At 52.3% G+C, this 19,711-nt stretch overlaps 7 protein-coding genes across 7 annotated transcripts; 4 read left to right on the forward strand and 3 right to left on the reverse strand.

Annotated features, from left to right (window-relative positions):
• Positions 1-428: 428 nt before the first annotated feature.
• Positions 429-3,341, forward strand: BP01DRAFT_51083 (uncharacterized protein). The gene is made up of 2 exons (XM_025579917.1): positions 429-1,457; positions 1,510-3,341. The coding sequence occupies exons 1-2, from the start codon at positions 618-620 to the stop codon at positions 3,292-3,294; spliced, it is 2,625 nt and encodes an 874-aa protein (XP_025431385.1). The 5' UTR covers positions 429-617; the 3' UTR covers positions 3,295-3,341.
• A 1,562-nt stretch (positions 3,342-4,903) lies between these two features.
• On the forward strand, positions 4,904-5,311 carry BP01DRAFT_382840 (uncharacterized protein; the record flags this gene model as incomplete). The annotated part of the gene is made up of 1 exon (XM_025577393.1): positions 4,904-5,311. The coding sequence occupies one exon, from the start codon at positions 4,904-4,906 to the stop codon at positions 5,309-5,311; it is 408 nt and encodes a 135-aa protein (XP_025431386.1).
• An 837-nt stretch (positions 5,312-6,148) lies between these two features.
• BP01DRAFT_340896 (uncharacterized protein) lies at positions 6,149-6,668 on the forward strand (the record flags this gene model as incomplete). The annotated part of the gene is made up of 2 exons (XM_025573422.1): positions 6,149-6,365; positions 6,479-6,668. Coding segments are annotated over exons 1-2 (207 nt in total), but the record flags the coding sequence as incomplete, so codon positions are not given.
• Positions 6,669-6,915: 247 nt separating this feature from the next.
• On the reverse strand, positions 6,916-8,783 carry BP01DRAFT_365862 (uncharacterized protein; the record flags this gene model as incomplete). The annotated part of the gene is made up of 3 exons (XM_025576383.1): positions 6,916-7,142; positions 7,175-7,620; positions 7,993-8,783. 3 exons carry the CDS (start codon positions 8,781-8,783, stop codon positions 6,916-6,918), a joined length of 1,464 nt encoding a protein of 487 aa, XP_025431388.1.
• Positions 8,784-9,821: 1,038 nt separating this feature from the next.
• Positions 9,822-11,993, reverse strand: BP01DRAFT_296437 (putative G1/S-specific cyclin Pcl5; the record flags this gene model as incomplete). The annotated part of the gene is made up of 2 exons (XM_025571843.1): positions 9,822-11,488; positions 11,558-11,993. 2 exons carry the CDS (start codon positions 11,991-11,993, stop codon positions 9,822-9,824), a joined length of 2,103 nt encoding a protein of 700 aa, XP_025431389.1.
• A 1,857-nt stretch (positions 11,994-13,850) lies between these two features.
• Positions 13,851-14,925, forward strand: BP01DRAFT_51253 (uncharacterized protein). Its single transcript, XM_025579918.1, has 3 exons — positions 13,851-13,917; positions 13,992-14,077; positions 14,158-14,925. Exons 2-3 carry the CDS (start codon positions 14,047-14,049, stop codon positions 14,661-14,663), a joined length of 537 nt encoding a protein of 178 aa, XP_025431390.1. The 5' UTR covers positions 13,851-13,917; positions 13,992-14,046; the 3' UTR covers positions 14,664-14,925.
• Positions 14,926-17,381: 2,456 nt separating this feature from the next.
• On the reverse strand, positions 17,382-19,227 carry BP01DRAFT_356922 (epoxide hydrolase family protein). The gene is made up of 7 exons (XM_025575069.1): positions 18,914-19,227; positions 18,421-18,827; positions 18,328-18,336; positions 18,071-18,257; positions 17,863-17,983; positions 17,632-17,787; positions 17,382-17,570 (listed from the first exon to the last, which is right to left on the reverse strand). Exons 1-7 carry the CDS (start codon positions 19,129-19,131, stop codon positions 17,481-17,483), a joined length of 1,188 nt encoding a protein of 395 aa, XP_025431391.1. The 5' UTR covers positions 19,132-19,227; the 3' UTR covers positions 17,382-17,480.
• Between the last annotated feature and the right edge of the window lie 484 nt (positions 19,228-19,711).

Here is a 19,711-nt window from a genome sequence, read left to right on the forward strand (position 1 = left end):
TGGCTGGCCACCCTGGGCTCGTCGAATAGCAGCTGTCTAGATCCAACTCTATCTTGCAAGCTATCGCGAACGAGGGCAAGCTTTCCATTCGACGATTCATCACAATTCTGCATTGGCCTACAGATCCTAGGAGGGGGCTTCCCGGCTGCAGTGCAGCAAGGGCCTGACAGCTCCTCGAGTTCCCTTGAGGTCCCTTCATAAATTCGCGATACCTCTTCCCTGCGACCATCTGGACTCATTTTTTTACTCCTCCTGGGTGGACAAGCGCTGCCGCTCTGGGGTGGGCATTATAATTGGGTCAGCTGTATAGACCGATCCCTGCACACAGCTTAATTACATTCTGTCCTTACGTTTTCTCTCGCATTCCACACGATCATTACCCCGGTCTGTCAACTTGGTCAATTACTCCACAGCTGCCCTTGACTAGTGATTAATTTTCTGTGTCGTGGATTCGACTTCATGTACCTTTCCAACGACATCATTACGTTCCTTGATCCCTTGATCTCTTCCACTTCCAGACTCCATGCTGACCGTGCCTCATTCTTGCGCAAGACTCCGAGGTCGTTTGAGCAGCTGGTAGCCAGCTGTGGTATCCATGCAACGGAGGACTAGGTCATATGGCAGCTTCGTTGCACCAAGTCCAATCGTCCCAACCTGCCGAATCAAGTTCCAGCACATCCCGCACGGGACATTTCACCATGTCGCCCCTCTCACAGGAATTCCGGGCAGAGAGTCCCTCCCTGATACCCAGCGAATCGAAGAACGACCAGATGACCGATTTCTTGAAGTATATTGAGACTCCAAGCGGCGCCACGCAGTCAACGGGGGCTCGAGATATATTCAAGGCCGGTCAAAGACGTCTCCGGCAATTTGCCCAACGGCCCCGAAAGAACCTAGACCCCAAATCTAAGGCCGAAGAGACGGCCCGTCAGCTGATGGCGCTACAGGAGGGCGGATTTCTGCCGCCGCATGTTTCCCTGTCGCCTAAAATCGGCCCCAAGTCATCTCAGAAGAAAAGCTTGGATTCGAGCCGCTCCTCGGCCAGATCCATCTCGAATCTCAGCTTCAAGTCCACTTCCCGCAGAGACGTCGAAAGCATCGGACAGCCCTGGCTGACAGATTCTCTGGAGAAGAAACATAAGCCTGAGCCCCAAGCAAGTCACCTCTCTTCGCTGAATCTGCAAGAGCTGACTTCGCTGGTGGAAGCGGCGGTGTCAGGCCCTGCGCAGCCGGATGACGTCGACCCTCCTCCTTATCGGCAAGCTGAAATTCCCGAGAGCGTCTTAAGGGCGAACCAGAGTCAAAAAGAATCATCGCATGAGCCCTCAAACCAGACTAAGCGCCGTATGGATTGTATCAAAGAGGGAGGTACAGCGGCCAGCGGGCCGGGTTCAGGAGTATCTGTGCCATGTCCGACGGTAAATTCGGGCAAAAGAGCGAAGTCCAACCGAGACGAGGTGCGCTCTGATGATGTGATCTTTGAAGCAGAACACGACTGACTATCAATAGTTCCAATCCACAAAGAACCAGGATACAGATTCTCCCCGGTCTAGCACAGAATCCAAAGCCTCGAGGCCTGGACCAGCGTCAACTGATACACAAAACGCCTCGGCTCAGCCGCCGCCATCGTTGAAACTGTTTCCTGATACACTGCCTTCGCGAGTGTCTAGTAAAGGAGCTTGGCGCATATCAACTGGACGGCTACAAGGACCGAGCGTGTCTCTCCCTCTTTCGCCCGGGCAACAGGCTATGGTTGAAACGGGAGCAGGATGCACTGAAATGGAAACAGATGCTGCAATCAAAGAACAACAGTCTAATGTGACTCAAAACAATCCTAACAAGGAGGCACCGGGAGAGCCGGAGGGAGAAGGTGTGGAGAGTTCGAAAAGTGAGCTGCCCAAAAAAACTTGTCGCCGGCCCTCTTCCTTGCCCATGTGCGCCATCGATGCATTTCCTCTTCCAGCACCCATGCGTCCTTTGCCTTCATTACCGGAACTAAGCCCTGCTGTTACTGTTCATGAGAGGAATGTCTCTGCCCAGCCTGCGTCCACAAGATTAATGTTAAACGGCGGCAAACGTCCAACCCTCGAGACGAAAGATAAATCGGCGGGAGTCTCGTCAAGTATGCCTGAGCCCAGTTCTCTGGTGCGTACTGGACCAACACGCGCGGAGAGGCTCATGTCGCAGAAGCGTGATGCGAGCACAGTCCGTCTTTATCTGAATGGCCTTGAACCTTCCCAAGAAGGAAATGAGGAGGAAGAGCGACCTTCTCGAGCTTTGACGCCAGATATAGAGGGCTCAAAAAATGGCGGCGACATGGCGGATGCTCCCAAACGCGTCGACGACCAGCTGAATAGTAATAAACGGTGTCAGCGTATACTGGCTTCGGAGCCTCCCTCGCCACCACCACTGTCTCCCCCGCCAATGAACCCAGCGAGACACTCCACTGGTCAGACTGGTGGGCGACAGTTTCGGTCGGCTTCGAAGAGATTGAACTCGCCCTTGCCAGAAGATCTCGATTCGCGAACAAGGTTGAACACTGCAGATGGGGTGCAGCGAAGCGGCAGCGTGCGCAGCTCAAGCACCCAAGACCGGTTGGCAAAAGAGAAAAGCCTCAAGGTTGGCTCTGAATCCCCCCTGCCATCGTCTGATGACGACTGTACCGGTGGCAGTAGACGGAGTCGACCCACTACAGGGCGGCGTCGTCGTCCCAGACCAACGTCTCTGACTTTCAGAGAGCAAGCAACAAGCCGACCTCGCTCGGCTAAGAAGTCACTGTCGGGACACAAGATCCCACTGACTCCGAGAGATTACCGACCACACAGTCTTGAAGGCTACTCCCCGGACTCGTACTACTCGCAAAGCACCAACCAGTCACGGAATTCACAGAACACCAGGCAGTCCGCCCAAATCATTGAAGCCCTGGAGGAGCGCATCACGCATCTCGAGCGACAGAACAAGATTCTTCAGGCCGCACTCCTAGCCGCACTCGATGTCGGCACCAAGCAAAGTCTGGAGAGTGTGCTGGGCGGGTTGACGACGCCCCCGGCGACGGCGACGGTGACTTTAGGCACGGGGCGGTCGTTCTCGTCGGAGACCAGTACCTCGGCATCGACAACGCACCGGAAGCAATACCTGCGGAGGAGCAAGAAACCACCTTTCAGGCCGGAAAGCTGGATTGCTAGTCCCGGCTCGAGCCGGCGAGGCAGTTACGAGACGGATGATGTGCAGGAACTCGAAGATATGATTGAGGACCTGGACTTGGAGTGGATGTCGGAGAAGTCGGAGGATTAGGTGATCGTGGTTGCCGCCAGGACTGCGCATGGTTTATGCGGACTGGCTCTATATCATTTTTGGTTTGTTGATTGCGTTTATTTGGTCGACTTATTCACAGCCGGAGACGAGCTGTGTCATTCTTTGATTGTTTCTTTTGTCTAAGTTTCCACGATACCACTCTGTTTCTTACTTCTTGTATATTGTACGTGTTATTCAGTCTTTCTCCGGTTTGGGCACCTGCGAGGTTACGTCGGGTTAACAGTTGGTGCGGAAACTGTGCGAAGTTGTTGGCAACGATAGTAGTTGATTGGACCACTATGGATTCTGCGGAAATCGAACAACTTTCCCTTGCTCCTTCGATCTTACGTACTCCCATAGTAATATCTGGAGTTTATTTTGAAAGAGATATTACCATAAAAGTACTAGTAGCTCTCGAGGATCTAGGTATTTTCGTATTGATCATTGAATAACTATTACAAAGCAGCGCTCTCACCTAGAATCCAGAAATTAAGGGTAAGTGGTGACGGCAAGATTGCCGGATAACTGAGATAGTATCACAGTAGAAACGCAGGAGCTCATGTCTGGACTCCGTAGTGATTCACAGATTTGTTACATAGAGCATCACATCCAGCACCGCGCACCTCGCTAGTTGAAGCCCCATTGCAAAGATACACAGAAGGCACTTCTTAGACTCACAGCCGACGGCAAGTGCAAACTTGTACGAAGTAAATACGTCATTACCGACTGCAAGTCTGGAATTATGACTCAGCGGGGTGATGCGAGGGTAGTTACTTAAAGCAGACCCGGTCCCAGAGCCGGGTAGGGTTCAAAAATTCACCTTCCTTTAATAACATGAGTCACAGGTCCCGTGGTGGAGGGGGGGAGGGCCGCTAGGTTTGCCAGAACGACCTCCAAAAGGTGCTTGGAGTGGAGTGTCCATGTCTCTGAGTCCCTTGTAGACTTGACATGAGGCTAGGATGTGAGACTTAGTAGTGTGGAGAAGAGGGCGGAAGATGCGCACGCGGGGAGTTCTGTGTTATATTTGTAGTGCTCGCTTTCTACTATTCAGGAGAGTCAATGGTCTATAGATGGATCCAGCCTCGAGTCGAAACAGCCGTTGGCGGGCAATGAATCTTACATGTATGGACTACTTATGCACAGTATCCTACGGTGTAGTGGTAGGCACGTGATATCTTCCGAACGGAGTCCCTGGGCGGGCGGAGGATCTTCCCGGTCATTCTCCGCGCCAATCAGAATGCCCAAATTGCATAAGGTGCCCAGAAATCCATATAGCCAAGTCACTACTGCAACGAGGGGCGGACCCATGGCAGCCCAATGATACTCAAGTCTCCGCTAGGGGCTGGGCAGTGACCAGAGATACAGCAGGAACAAGAAACGAGTCAAGATTTGTCCCGCTCCTCCTGCACTATGGAGAAAAGCGCCAGGCAATTAATCCGAGCCTTCAAGCGGTCGTGCTTCAAGAGGGCCTGCTGAAAGCCTTTGCTCGGTCAGGAATCGAGCATACTGCACGGATGTCGTTAGCGGCCCGGGGCGGACCCAAACTATTCTCGGCCCCGAGGCGCGGGTGACTCCCCTGGCTAGAGCTGCAGGCATGAGAAATTTTGCCATGGTCAAGCTTCTCGTCGAAGAAGCCGGTGGGGATCTCAACCTTCTCAATGACCGACAAGAAGGGCTGCTATCCGAAGTGGCTGTACGTACGCATTGCTTTTGGTCGAAATGGGATGATGGCACATCTCACTATGGTTTTATCAGGGCGCGGCAGTCGCCAGCCTGGAAAGCCCAGGTAGACGCTGAGACCATGGCCGAAATGGTGGCCATGACAGCTTTTTTTCTGAACCTCGGGGCGGATATCCGCCGGGCCGGAGGGGATCTGGCATTGGCGAATGCAATCAAGTCTCACAACGCAGAACTGGCCCAGTTGCTGCAGGCGCGAGGGGCCCGTATTCAAGCGCTGAATGAGTCGGATCAGCCGGCTCTCGAACTTCTAGATTTACTCTATACTATTCTATACTAATATACAGTACAATATATAATATAATAGAACTGTTTTTCCTGTACTACTAAGTAGAATCTAAGATTATAGAAGATATCTTTATTACTACAAGCTTAATTAACTACTCTTTTATTCTATAACCTAGAGAGTATAGCTCACCGTCTCGAGCCCAGTATATCATACAGTTCCGTAGGTAGACAGGCCAATTCAACAGAATCATCACTCCATCACAGAGTATTCTTATAGAGGATCAATATAAAATCTTAAGAATCTTGAGTTTGCATACAGCAGCCTGCCTGCGCAGGCAGGTGAGGCGAGGCACTACTACATGAACAGAGATTAACTACCTTAGCGATATACTGTACACAACTACTAGCTGCTAAGTTACTAGTCGACAGCCAGTGATCAGTTCAATAGCAGCCGGCGAAATCAGTAGCAACGGAAAATATATCACGTCTTCCGCCGGGCTCACAGTATACAGTTTCTAAATCTTTACTATACATGTAATGGATTCATTCTTCTTGCCTGCCACAGTTCCTGGCGACAACTTTAACCGCCAATGTAGATAACTGCCGGCATTACCCGCCTTGGATATGAATGGTATCAGGTGTTCCCCCTGGCTAACTGCCACCAACCACTTAGTCTTATATTAAGTGACAAGTATTTTTGAGACCCTTCCTTAGCGAAGATACAATCAGCATCTCCATAGTCTATAGTAGGAATCTAATAATACTCTCTACTATCGAAAACTTGTTATTCCAACTTATCAGCTGACAAGTAAACCCCTGATGACTCAGCATCTACCCGCCCCCAGCAACCCGACACCCGACACCGCCATAAACAGAAAACAGCTCAGCTCCTCACCAGCTCGCTGCAACCTCAGTTGTCCCTCGTCAAAAAAAAATCTAGTGTTTGGTTGTAAGCGCAACGACGCCCCGCTCAAGATAATCAAAAATCCCAACTCAACCCCGCTTCTACCGCTTGAACCCAAGACCCAAAAAACATCACCCCAAATCCTCTCCCGAGCACACCCCGCGCCCCGCGCGCCAGAACAATCATGGCGAGTATATCAACAGTACGTCCACGTTCACCCTCGCCCCGGGAGTCACTTGCATCCTCGACCCACCTGAAATAATCATGAAGGGGGATGCCGGTTGGTATGCATGATACTGACCGTGAGGCAAAAAGACTCAGATCCCCCACCACGTTACCGCCCTCCTCTCCCACCTCACCTCCCGCCCCGGCGTGCAATCCACCTTCATTCTCTCGCGCAAGGACGGGTCTATTATCCAGAGCACGGGGCTGTATGCTTCATCTTCGTCAGGTCGGCGGTCGAGTGGGAGGGGTTCGGGGGATGGTTCGTCGGGGGAGAGCAGCAGTACCAGCCAAGGCACAAGCCACAGCACGGGCAATAACAACAGCAACAGCAACACCACCAGCATCACCACCCCCAGCACCGAACCAGCGACAGCCCCCGTCACCACCACAACCACCCTGACAAGTCCGTCGCCCTCGACCGCGCAGCCGGATCAAGAACCGCAACAGCACTCGTCCACAGAACATGCACCACCACAATCACCACCCGCTGGCACGGATTCTTCTTCGGTGGTGGAGAGAGCGCCCTCTCAATTGGAAGGAGCTGAAGCGGATGCTGATGCTGATGCCGAAGCTGATGCCGAAGCTGATGCTGATGCTGTGTCTACGGGCTTATCTGGGGGGATAGCGTCGAGTGCTGCGGGGGGGGTGCAGTCATCAGTAGGAGCGGGAGCAGCACAACCGGCCGCACCAGCAGTAGCATCACAACCGGCACCAGCACCACCGACGCAGGAGGAGGAATACACACCCTCCCCGGCTGAGACCCTAGCAGCGCATATCTTCGCATACGTGACGAGTGCGGCGGAGTTGGGCGCTGTGCTTGGGGATCCTGCTTCTTTTGTGTCTGGCTCAGGGACGAGAGGACAGACCCAGAAACAGGGACAAGGACAGGGACAGTGGCAGAGCGCGGGAGGTGCATATGGAAATGGGTTGGTCGGACATACGGAGGGGATTGGAGGAAGTCATAGTCACAGGGACGGGCTCGAGGGACAAGGTCGCGCGGGGAAACAGCAACCCGAGGATGGAGAGCTGCTGGACGGGGAGCAAGAGGAAGGCGATGAGGTGCGGTTGTTGCGGTTGCGGACGAAGAAGCATGAGATTGTGGTGGTGCCGGATCGGAAGTACTTGCTTTGTGTGGTGCATGGGATTGGAGCTGGGGCCGGGGCTGGAGCCGGAGCTGTTGCTGGTAGTAATAGTGGGAGTGGGAGACGGTGATTTGTCTCTTAAGGCAGAGGCTGTTTATGATGTACTTTATAAGGCAAGGCAAGGAATGATACCTGCAGCGAAGGACGTGCCGAACACCACCATGTGTGCAACAATCAATAACAGCACAACAAAAACAAAGAATCCAGCAGCGACTGCACATCCTAAAACCAACCTTCCACACCCCCAAATTCGCCTGTTAAGCACCCACCGTCTAAGCACAGCACCAACCTCAAGCAACCTCCCCCGGCAACCTCACCCCCTCCCACCCCCTCCCGCTCCCATCCCCCAAATCCCCCGGCGAACTCTCCCGCCCAATCCCTCTCCACTCCGTCAAATTCATCCACCCGATTTGCTGCAACCCGCCAAACCCCCCTACCCAATACACCTGCTGGACCACCAACCTCGCCCAGAAACTCGAATGCGGCGCCCCCTTCCTGTGCGGCAGCCACGCCTCCGCGTCGGGGTGTGCAGCTAGATAGCACTGCGTGAGACGGTCCTCCGCCCCCTCCTCTCCGCCTTCAGATTGCACCAAACTAGAAAAGTCCACCTTCTCGACATACCCCAACAGCGTAACCCGAGGCAACCCCGCCGCACTCAGCGGGAAACCCGGAAACACCGGCTCCGTCGCGTTCAGATGATCCCACCACGAGAGCGAAAGGGAGAGGTTGGACCCCGCAGCGGTGTTGCGGAAAGTCGTCGCGACGTTGAGGGCGAGGAAGATGGGATTTCCTTGACTTGTGCCTAAATGGTTGTTGGCCCCATAGAGAGCGTGTTCACAGTCGGAGAGGTATTCGGTGAGGCTGATGGAGTGGCCTGCGACGGTTTCGGGAGTTCTATGGGGAATCCATTCTGAGGTATCACCCGAGGAGGAGGAGTCGGTTCCGGGTAATGGGCTTGGGAAGATGGTGGAGGCGGTGCCGGTGGGAGACAGGGCGAGGAGGCGGCGGGCGAGAAGGGTGGATTCGAACCAGCTTGGGGGTTTGTAGGTGTTTGTTGTTGACGCTTCATTATAGTCAGAGGGATAGAGGGTGTCTGTTGTGTCTTTGTAGTCTGGGTGCTGAGTGAGAAGCTGCTGCTGCTGTTGCTGCTGCTGCTGCTGCTGCGAGGACTCCAGTACAGGAGTTGCACTGCCGAGCTGGGTGAGGGTCGTGCAGAGCAAGGCCACCAAGGCGATGACTTTAGGAGGAGCCATTTTCAGATCTGAGTGCACCTCGTTCTGCTTAGGTTGTTTTGTTGCTGCTGCACTCCAGTATCAATATATTGAATAGTACCACGGAGTAGGAGGTAGGCAGTTGATAAGAACAACCGAGGTCACGACAGTGAGGGGAAACAGACCATCTGATCTTATCTGATCACGCTAGACCATTCCTGCTTTGCGCGCGGCATGTGATCCCCGGCGGTGAATCGACTTCCGGTCTCGTCCAATCTCGTAGCCTGTACCGGTTACTTCCGTGGGTTACACAACAGGATTACTGCCTCAGGCTGCACTGGCCACTGGGGCGGGCGTGGCATGAGTCACTAGTGCCACTAGCGTCTCCCCGGTGAACCAAACCAACACCTGAATGAACCACCTGACCAGTCACCCACCTTTTCACTCCAACATCATACTTGCGGTGAGTCATACGGGCACCTGACACTGCTCCTGTAGGATGATCGAGTAAACATGGTATTGGTGGTCGCAGAGCCAATCGACTCCGGCTTCTAACTATCAAAGGAAATCCCCTCAACTCCCTAGGGCCAGTGGTAAAATGTGCAGCCCTCCATGATGTGCTCCATAAGCAGCCAACAAACAAATAAAATCCCAGGCCATTCCATCTCACTCCGGTCCCTAAGCAGATAACGACAGATCACTAAGTAAATGGTAACAAATGTGAGCATGAAATGAAAAGTGTGCGGACGAAAACCTCCCCAGTGTACATCGTACAGCCGTTGACTGCATCCGCGCAGCCAGACAAAGAAAAGATAAAAGACTCCACAGAGTCGGAAAACAGGCTGGAAGGTATGTACATAGACCAGGACTTTTGTTTTCCCTTAGAACGTGCACGACGGAAAAAAAGTTCGCACAAAACTTTTCCCTTCCCAGAATGCGTCTTCCGCTGCTTTGCTGCGAGTACATCACAAAGAGAATCGCTTGTTCGACGAAGTCAAAAGTCAATCACCATAGGATTAAGCAATAGTTCATGGGAGAACGGTGTCTCCAGAAGAGACGAAAAGTAGAGACAAGGAAAACCTAACCCAAGTAGTCTGCCCGCATACTAGGGTGAAGTGCAACCTTGCGAGCTTCGCTGCCACAGCAGGCGCGTTTGATGCCGGCGGGACCGGACAGCGGTGCCTGGTAGTTTAAAGCATTCAACTGGGCCAAAGTCAGTGACTGCGCAGAGCCAGACCCGGTTTTCCTCCAGAGATCCGCCACGTTTTCGTGGGGTAGAGACACTTCGCCCAGTGCACTAGCCTTGGCCAAGTGATGAAAATGGTTCTGCAGCAGCATATCCTCCGATCCGGTCCGGCCGCGCTTACGGCCTTGACCCATGGGCTGCTCCTGACGCGAGGTGGCGCCAGACAGCTCACACAGGCTTTGGGCCGCCTCGTGCGTGGAAGTCAGATCAATCGGATGCTCAAAGGAGTATCCGGACAAATCCGGAACTTGGCCCATGGGACCAGTATAGCTTTCTGGCGAACTATAGACTGGACCAAGCGGACCCTCATCGGGAGGAGTCACAATAGTCAGGTTCTTTCGGGCCTCCTTCAGGGAGTGGCCAGTGCAGCGTAGCGTAGCCTGCACAGCCAAACGAGGAAGCGCGGCCCCAGTGACCGAGGAGCACGACGACATAGAAGACGATCGCGAGGACTGGGAGGACAGAGTCGACACATCCGACACCATTGAGTCCGGAGACGAGGTGGACGAAGCCGAGCGAGCCAAGGATGATCGGCGCACAAGGCTTGGGTAGCCATCAAACGTGCTAGGCTTAGGACAAAGCGATAGCGGCGGCCGCGGGTCGTAGACCGACCGCGCCGTGCACATACCTTGTACCTGCGACATAGCAACTTGCATGTAACGCCGATGCGCAGCAATTCCACCAGCACTCACTGCAGGAGTGGAGGCGATGCTCGCTTGCGGGGTCATCTGGGGAGTCGGCAACATCTGCGGCTGCGGCATGGGAGGAAGGGACGGCAGAGAGTTCGTGCGCTGCACCATTGGTTCCAAAGCCAAGGGCGGCAGGGTAATCGAGTCGCTCGTAGGCAGCCTGGGCAACTCCCGTCGGGTCGACGTGCCACGGGGGGATGGCGATTCAGCCACGGAGCGAGCGTCAAAAGACCCCATGCTCGAAGGCGTAGCAGGGGTGGTGTCGAAACTGTCCAACTCAGGGGTGAGTTTGGGGATGATCGTTCGCCAGCACTGTCCATCATCAAGTGGTATGCTGCTCGCGCCCGGAGTGAACCGCAGCACGATGTCCGTCCAACGTTGAAACAGCGACTCGGGGATGTGGAGTCTCCAGTTCACTGCTTCGAGAAACATGAGCTCGTTCTGGTTGATTTCGACGGTGTTCAGGCCGGAAATCTTGCTCCAGGCACGGGCCGAGTAGTTGCGGTCCTGAAGGTATTTCGAGGCCAGGATCAAAGCCGCCAAAAACATGCGTCGCCCGCACTGCATGGCCCGGCAAGCAGGCTTGCCTCGGGACTGGTCCTGCGTCAGATCGTGGGTGGGCACATGCGACTTGATCTTGATCAAGTAATACAAAGCCACCTGCAACGTGCTATAGCTCGTGCGGGAGCGACGGAGTGTTTCTTGGATGAAAGTGCGGAGGGGCAGTACGCCTTTGCATCCAGTGGCCGAGTCACTCCGAAGCGACACGGCGGATAATGGCCAGATAGCCTCGACGATCTGCGACGCGGTATCTTCAAATGCGATTCTTAGCTCCGAAACTCTTTCAACCAGAATGATCCATTAATTTTTTCCCAACTTACCGACAAGGTTGTCAACGAAGTTAACCTTCCGCTCCGACTGTCTCAGGAGACAGGGGGGGGGCCGCGTGCAAGATGCGCCGTTCGCTTGAGTGGCGCTGTTGGTCCGCCGGGGATGCTTGCGCAACTCTGGTGGGACAACGGCCGACTCAGCAATTCGGGGAGGATTTCCCCTGGAACAACCCCGTGCTCCCACCGCCGCCAGACCCCTTCCTGCGGCCGAGTATTCTCCTTCATTCTCCCAGATCACGTCCACCGGCAGCGTGGCAGCGGAAGAGGCAGAGCTCTGGGCGGACACGCCATCGAGAGAAAAGACCGAGGAGGTCGAAGAAGAGGCCGAGGAAGAGGCCGACGATGCGTAGGGGTGCGCATAGGGTGCTCTGATTTGTTGGAAGTTCGGGTTTGGATCCTTCAAACCCAAAACGTCAATCCCTGACATATCCGGGATGATGTCCAGTCGAGAGACCTTGAATACTTTTAACAAATAAAAAGAGATTCGAAGTACCTCAAATGGTCATCCAGAAGGCCGGCAAAGGGTTGCTAGACTTCAACTGTTGAAGAGCCGCGGAGATGGCCAAGAATAGTGCGTTTAATTTGTACCGGGATTTATCAAGAAACCGTTATGCTGAAGACCGTAAACGAGTAGCCGTGAGACAGGAAGCCGTCTTTGTATGAGCAGGCGACGGCAAACCCTTAGTAGCGAATAGTCGCCAGTGTAGTATGAGTCGAAAGTGAATCAAATGTGTGAGTCAGGGGAAGGCGAAAATAACCATCCACCACGAGATCCGTAATGGCGGATTGAGAAGAGGAAGAAATCGGGGGTGAAGAAGAGGGTGAGGTGTAGGCAGTGAGTAACGTGTCAAGGAGGTTATTCACTGTCTACTGTTCCGATCGCCGGTGTCGAGTACCGGAGATATCAAGCCGAATTTTGCGCGACAAAAGAGTACACGTAGGATGACAACGTGATTCTTTCGGGTGACAGATGCCGTTTAGATCAAAGAGCACTTAGATAGAAGCGACCTTGCCAAAAACTCGGATAACTGAGACCTGGGAAGCAACACGGGCGATCGGAACAAAAGATTTCGAAACAACAGGGTACATCTTGAGGTATGAGAAGAAGTATATCAAGGGCCGATAGAACGGCGAACTGTCACAACAAGCAGGCGGCTACTATATGCAGCGGCGCTTGTTCAGGCAGTCAAACGGTCTATCGGGGAAGAGGAATAGCGCGATGGAGTCGAGGCTGATGGGTGGTGAGGCTCAAAGAAGCTGAAGGCGAAAAGAGAATCGAGTCAGCAGATGATTTTAGTAAGATTAAGTTATACGTATGTCGGAGGCGTTGTGTATATGAGTGAGAATGAGAGTTGTGCGGCGATTTATGACTCTTACTCCGGGTCTCACTAGGCAGAGGAACCGAAGAAGGCTTTTAGGCTTTCTCCTGTCCGGTGACTATAGCGGAGCACAAGATAGACAATAGTGACTAACTTGGGGGCGATCCAGTTGCTAAAGTGATTATGGAGGAGTTCAGGTTGAGATGGCAACCTGAAATCAGGCAGGGAGGCAAATAGAGGCGATAGGCGTGGGAGAAGAAGAGTAAAAATGGAACAAGCGTGAATGTTACTCACTGTGGCGAGAGTGGCGGGACTGGATGACTGGGTGAGTCGAGCGGACGCAGGGACCGCTTTTCTTCAGGGCTGGTTTTAAGAGCGGAGAGTAGAAAGAATGGGGAAACAAGGGAAAATCAGATCAGACCACCAAATCCAGTGTAAAAGAGAAACAAGAACTCCCAGTATTTGTACGCTTGCTCCCACTCTGGCACTCTCTACCGGAAGGGGAAGACTAAAAGGGGGGGGGGGGATGGATATAAGGGGAGAGGGGAGTGTGGGGGATAAAGAGGACAAGACAAGAAAAGGAGAAAAGAACAGGCACGGGGAGGCAGAGAGGGAGAGGGAAATGAGAAATGGAAGAGAAGTGGAAGGGAATGAGAGTAAGTAGGAGGGAGGAGGAGGCAGTGGAGGGAGAGGGAGGGGAGGGAGAGATCCATCGGAACCTGGACGGGAGCGGATATCGATGACTCTTCTGTTGGACCAGTGCGAGTAGTTACAATCGCCCGACTTGGGCATACAGTAGAGTAGTATTACTGATACTTTGTATGGTTCTTTACTGATATACATGACTTCTCTCTGCTACATGATCGTCATTCTCCTAACTGTAATCCAAGCAAACCAACCACTCACTTAGATATTTATTATCAATACACTGTACATCCCCCTCTCCCCTCTTCGATTTCCCTTCTTTTCCTTCGATGGATAGAGGGAGGTCCCATGGTCGAGATTCCATCCCATGTTTTGTGCATGACTAAGATACGCCCCCGTCCCAACCCCGATTTTCCCGAAAAACTGGGTGGAGTCGTCGTTCAGATGATAACAACGTTAACAGTCGCAATAATATCTCCCGATTTTGAACTAGTGCGTGCTATCATTTAGGTGCTTATGACGATGAACTGTTGTCCTACCCCCATCGGTAAGAAAAGCCATCCGATAAAAGACCAACCAGAGGAAGAAAGCGACATCGGCCATCCATAACTAAGGGTAGATACACAGCATGCACTGCATGCTTCAGCAAGTCAGCGATGAAACTTTACTCAGCCGACAAACTCAAGTTACTGTATGGAAGAAAGCTACAGATGGTCGGTCCATTCAAAACGCGACGAACCCATCGTGTTGACATCTGTCCCTCCATAGCAGGCGGGCGCTTTTGCTCAGGGATATATGCTGCTCGCCCCCCTCCTATCCGTCGAGCTACACACGTTGATCACAACTTCACTTATACTGTACATTATATTTATGATGGGGGCATCCGAAGACAATACCACGGAGTGTACTTAACTTACTATGTAGTTCACTGCCACTGGATTTGCTCACAGCCCATCCGAAAGGGATGGATGGCCGGTTATGTCGTCGACGACCCAACGGAAAGGGTGGAAGCGCAACCAGAAACGACTCAACCTCGTCGGGGTTCTATTGTGGTCAGCCCAGCCAACCACCGCAGATGGATTATTTGCCAGCCACGCCACCATCCGCGAAAACTCGTACGGGTGAGGCAGTGACACGTACAACATGGCGAGATCTCTGCTCTAAATTTACCATACTCCTTTTTCCCGTTTTCCCAGTCATTTTGTCAGTGGCAGACTTTTTTCATAGTTCATACATGACACAGCCCATCAATAAATGTAGGTTGTTAGACGATGCTCAACATTCTCACCACACAGTAGTAGTTTTTATCCACATGTCTCGCTGCATAAGCCAAGAGGTGCACCGAAAAGTACAACTGGCTGTGGAACCCCCCTCCATCAGAATCAACCCCGCTTATGTAAATCCCCCAGGCAGCCAGGCAACAGCTTCCGGCTCAACACTTACTCCGACAAAGTCTCCGCCCGCAATTAATCATGAGTAACTGGAAGAAGTCCTGCCGGCGTCTTTCGGATACGCAAACAACCACAATTACTCATACAACTTGACTACCTACTAACTATTCCGCACGATCTAACTACTATGTGCATGCGCAGTATATCCGAACATCCGTCATCCGTCATCCGTAAAACCTACGTGCGACCACTCTCTTACTCATAATTAGAACCCACCGTAGCAAAGAAACAAAAAAATTCCATCAAGTGATACAACAACACCGAACAGCCAGCGGGATGCTGCGGAAGTGTCAAAGCTCAACTTACCACACTGTATGAGTAAAAAAGCAATCCTGCCGGAGCTACGCAGGATTATCATGAAAGCCGATAGGACGAGGCTAGAGGTCCCCCGTGCGTGCATGCATTTACTCCAGCATGGAAACATTCTGGTGGAGGTCAGATGGTGCTAGTATCTTCCAGCCTTGCCTTCCTTTAAAGGACTAGGTCACTAGCTACGGAGTAGTTCAGCCATGCTACTCCGAAGTAGGCACGAACTTCATCATCGTCATCATTCATTGTTACCGTATTCTCGGTTGTGCTCCGAATGAGGGGGGCACTGCTGCCTCAAGTAGACAGGGACGAGGCTAACTAAGAATAGCCTATTTTCTGTCTACTTAGGATTACAGTAGCTCATTCAGGGCTGCTCAGTGCTAAATGTACAGCCATCTGAACACGTTAATCTAAAGACGAATGTCCAAGACCAACTAAGCCTCATGACCGTCCACCCCATTACCCACTACCCACCTAGCCCCCGGTACATCAAATCATGGCGTGAGTGGCTGAAAGATTGAGATAGTGTCAGAGACAAGAAGAAAGAGGGGGCAGGCACAGCACCCTTTTGCCCTTCTCTATCGGGTTACCGAGTTACATGCGTATAGAGAAGCGATGTTGACTGGCAAGCGCCCAAAACCTGCCTCTCTAATCTTGCGGTGCAGGATTGTGTCCTACGTAAGCGGGCCAGATGAACCGATGAGGACTCGGCCCTTCGTTCAGCCCTGACTTGACTAAGGAGGACCTGAAAAAGGCTGAGCAAGTGCTACATCTGCCTCCAAAAGGTTAGGACTCCGTCTTCCTCTGACAGAGTAGAGATTAATGTGGAGCAGCAAACAAAGCGCTAACTACCCAATGACGCGCGCGGGGTCTCCGGGGCAATCTGGGACCAGCCACTGCAATTCGTCTCACTGCCCTGCCGAGGTGGACTGCCAGGTGCGCTATTGCAGGCAGCGCTGCAAGGCTGCAATTGCTCGTGGTTGGTGGGAGCCAAGGGGAGGGGTGCGGGTATTATCCCTGCCTGAGGCAGCATAAGGCATGATCTCAAGACCCCGCAGCAGGGTTGACGACTTGATTCTTCTACCTACTAGGAAGCATCAGGGAGGTACTGTGTATCGGTGATGAAGCTTGCATTAATCTTGCAGGTATGACTGACAGCAAGATCAATTACAAAGCTAGCTATTCATCTGTCTTGGTTCTAGACGACGACGTTGGCGCATAGCGGCACCGCACGTGAATATATATCTCGTTTCACTGTAAAGACTTCATCGTCTATTTGTAGTAGTAGTATATTGATGTGACGATGGCCTCCGTGAAACAACTTAAACCTCACTCAAAGCACGATGAAACTTCTCTATTTAACCCATGATACGGGAGATGGAGCCTAATACCCAGCGGAACAATAAATAATACCCACCGTAACCTACTCACGCATAGTAACCACAGACGACACCGAATTCAAAATACTCAACAGAAGCATCCCAAGACAACCATGAAAACAAAACTTTCAGCTCCTCCCACCCTCAGCTCAATAACAGGTACTTTTTTTTACCACCAAAACCTCCCAAAGCCAGCTGTACAAATAACTTGGAAGGCACTACAGCCTTTTCCCTTCCCGCCAAAATGGCCGATCCGTCCAGAACAACGGGAACAAACCTTGAGCTCCTCTTTTTTCTTTCTGTCGGTTGCGGGAAAACAAAAACCATGCAGATGATATGCAGGACTAATGCCGGCTTATGTGCTGCTCGACGGGCCAGTGAGAGACAGCCATCTGGATTGCTGTAGGCGAGGGGGGAGGGGTTGCTTTCTGGTTGGTGAGGGTGCTTTTGTTCGTATTGGTGTGAGGTAAGTGGGATTTTGCTTTTGCTTTTTGCTTATTGTCAGTGAGGAGAGGAGAGTTTTCTGGGCGAGTGAGGTCATCGATGTCGATGTGTAGTAGGTATGTTCGGCATAGTATGAGAGATGTGCGAAGTTGTTTCAGGTTGGCTTTGGATGTGTTAGCCTATGTAGTGTTTAGTGCCTGACTTCTAGACCAGGACACGACTCTACGAGTGCTCAGTAATGTTTTATGCGCAGGCTCTTATCCTACATTGCACGGAGTACAAGTTGTCAATACTCCAGCGTCATGCATTGGCGCCCTAGAACAGGCTCGAGCAACACTTATGCTATCCCCCAGCACAGGATGTAGGATTACTTGATATCAGCCCGCACCTTCTCCACAAACGCGCCCAAGTCTTCTAAGAGTTCAGCTGGTTGTTCAAAGGCGGCGAAGTGTCCTCCCTGCGGGGAGACTGTCAGCTCTAACTCCAATTATCCCCCAACCAACAACAAAGCAACCTACCTTCTCATGAGAGTTCCAGAAAACCAAGTTCCCGGTGGTTTCAACCCAGGCCCGCGGTATCGGCACAAGCTCCTTTGGAAAGTACGAGAATCCGAAGGGCTTCTTGATGTACCACCTCGGGTCCTGAGCGTGTTGGACCTTCGGCAAGGGGACTTGCTGCGAGGGTGTTAGACCGTTCAATAGATAAATAGAAGAAAGAGAGCGAGTGACAAGACAAAGACCAGGCTTTACCTCGCGGTAGTGGTAAATACACCGAGGGAATGTATCTGTGAGCCAGTACAAGGACACCGATTCGAGGATATCGTGCACAGGCAGGGGTTCGTCGGGCCAGTCGAGGAACTTTTCTCCGATCCTAGATCACCCCGAGATCAGACCATTGGAGGCTTCAAGGAGGGCTACAGGTGCAGAGCCAGCTGTGCTTCCAAGCAAGCATACTCACCAAGAAAGCAAGGCAACCGGGTTTGCCGAAAGAACATGTCCGATGGTGCTGGTCCGAGTTCCATGCTCGATTGCGTAGGCGTGACCGTAGGTGAAAAACCATTCTCCGCGAGCCAGGTTCTGTTTCTCAAGTTCGGAAATGGCCGAATCCTCCACGTTGTCGGGCTTGTTCATGTAGCAGGCGTTCACTTGTCGTCGTGTTCTCGATATTAGAGATGAAAGAGAGACAGTGATTTCTCTGGGGGGATAACAACTTACAATGAACCGCTACCCCGTTGACAACCAGTAATCAGTGCACCACTCAGAGCTTAACATCATTCAATGACCCCCCCGAGAAAGGATTGAACATACCTTTACAAGCATCATGATCCACCGCCAGAATCCGACCAATCTTCGACCCGATATCACCCCCTTGTGCCACATACCCACCCTCAAACCCAAGATTGACCATCACCTGATCGACGACCCTGGCCGTATCGCCCCCAGTGAAGTTTTTATCGAGTGGCGGGCCAGAGGACAGTGTGAAGCCCGGAAGGGAGGGTACCACGACATGGAACGGTAGCTCCTCCGGAGAATACTTGTCCCTCAGGAGGGACAACAAGGGTAGAAATTCAAGGAAGCTTCCCGGCCAGCCGTGAAGGAGGACGATGGGCACCGCGTCGGCTTTCTTAGAGAAGAGTCCGACAAAATGGATGGTCATGCCCTCTATCTCGTAGGTGAATTGCGGGAAGCTGTTGATACGATTCTCTGTTGGTCGCCTGTTTTAGTTGGTGTGAGCCGGGTTGACCTCTTCGCGGTTATAAGCTAGATCGATGAGCCGCATAGTGCTTGAAATGGCACTTACCAGTCGAAGTCCTTCCAATCCTGTCTCGCGTGGAGGAGCCAGTCTCGCGTGATTCCATACTTACGATCTTCTTGGGAGTTCTCGTAGGTAGGCGGGGATACCTTGGAGATTGAAACGAGAACGCTGAGCTCTTCGAGTTTCTCACGGGGGATGTTGAGCTGAAAAGGCTTGGGAGGGATCTTGGCTCCCGAGGGAACGTCGCCAAATGGGTTGGCCATTGTTCTCAGCGGTGATAAATGTTGTTTAATGTCAAAGTTGATGTTGATGTTGATGTTGTGCAGACCGCATGATGTATGAACTGCGGGGTCGCGCAAGTACTTATGTCTCCCGAGTCTTTCTCCTGCTCCCACCAACAACGGATATGTCAATCGACTATTAATGCATGCTTAATAATACGCAGAGCTAGACACAGGCTACTTTGTGTCAATTCAACTGCGCAAAATTTCCTGACCGAAGTGCCTAAGCTGCACTAGCATCTTTCGATATGGCAAGGTATTGGAGTGAGATCAGGCACAAGGCTGCAGCGATCAAAGCGAGTTGAAGATAGTTGTCATACTGAAGGACTATGAACTTGAAACATGATGGCCCCGATTTGTAGCTGTATTCTACCTATGCTCGAGTGCATCGACACATTGACCACTTATCGAGGACGCATTCGCTTGCCTCTCATCCGTCTGTTTGTTCCCGGCCTTACTCATATTCGACTGTCTATATATCGGGGTACTAGAGCATCAGATTCTGAGGTCTATCCCGCCAAGTACTGGTGCAGTAACTCGGTGGTGTATTGCAATCACGCAG

The sequence above is a fragment of the Aspergillus saccharolyticus genome, assembly GCF_003184585.1.
Source record: "Aspergillus saccharolyticus JOP 1030-1 unplaced genomic scaffold BP01scaffold_15, whole genome shotgun sequence".
Lineage (NCBI taxonomy): Eukaryota > Fungi > Ascomycota > Eurotiomycetes > Eurotiales > Aspergillaceae > Aspergillus > Aspergillus saccharolyticus.

What these genes read in the sequence shown, in the direction of transcription:
- BP01DRAFT_51253 (XM_025579918.1), top strand. Translation starts at nt 14,047, where the DNA reads ATGACGATGAACTGTTGTCCTACCCCCATCG. An exon ending in CTGTTGTCCTACCCCCATCG is followed by an intron (nt 14,078 to 14,157) that starts GTAAGAAAAGCC and finishes GTAGATACACAG; the next exon opens with CATGCACTGCATGCTTCAGC.
- BP01DRAFT_356922 (XM_025575069.1), bottom strand. Translation starts at nt 19,131, where the DNA reads ATGGCCAACCCATTTGGCGACGTTCCCTCGGGAGCCAAGATCCCTCCC. An exon ending in GATTGGAAGGACTTCGACTG is followed by an intron (nt 18,828 to 18,913) that starts GTAAGTGCCATT and finishes CAACTAAAACAG; the next exon opens with GCGACCAACAGAGAATCGTA. An exon ending in CCGGTTGCCTTGCTTTCTTG is followed by an intron (nt 17,984 to 18,070) that starts GTGAGTATGCTT and finishes GGGGTGATCTAG; the next exon opens with GATCGGAGAAAAGTTCCTCG.
- BP01DRAFT_51083 (XM_025579917.1), top strand. Translation starts at nt 618, where the DNA reads ATGGCAGCTTCGTTGCACCAAGTCCAATCGTCCCAACCTGCCGAATCA. An exon ending in CGAAGTCCAACCGAGACGAG is followed by an intron (nt 1,458 to 1,509) that starts GTGCGCTCTGAT and finishes GACTATCAATAG; the next exon opens with TTCCAATCCACAAAGAACCA.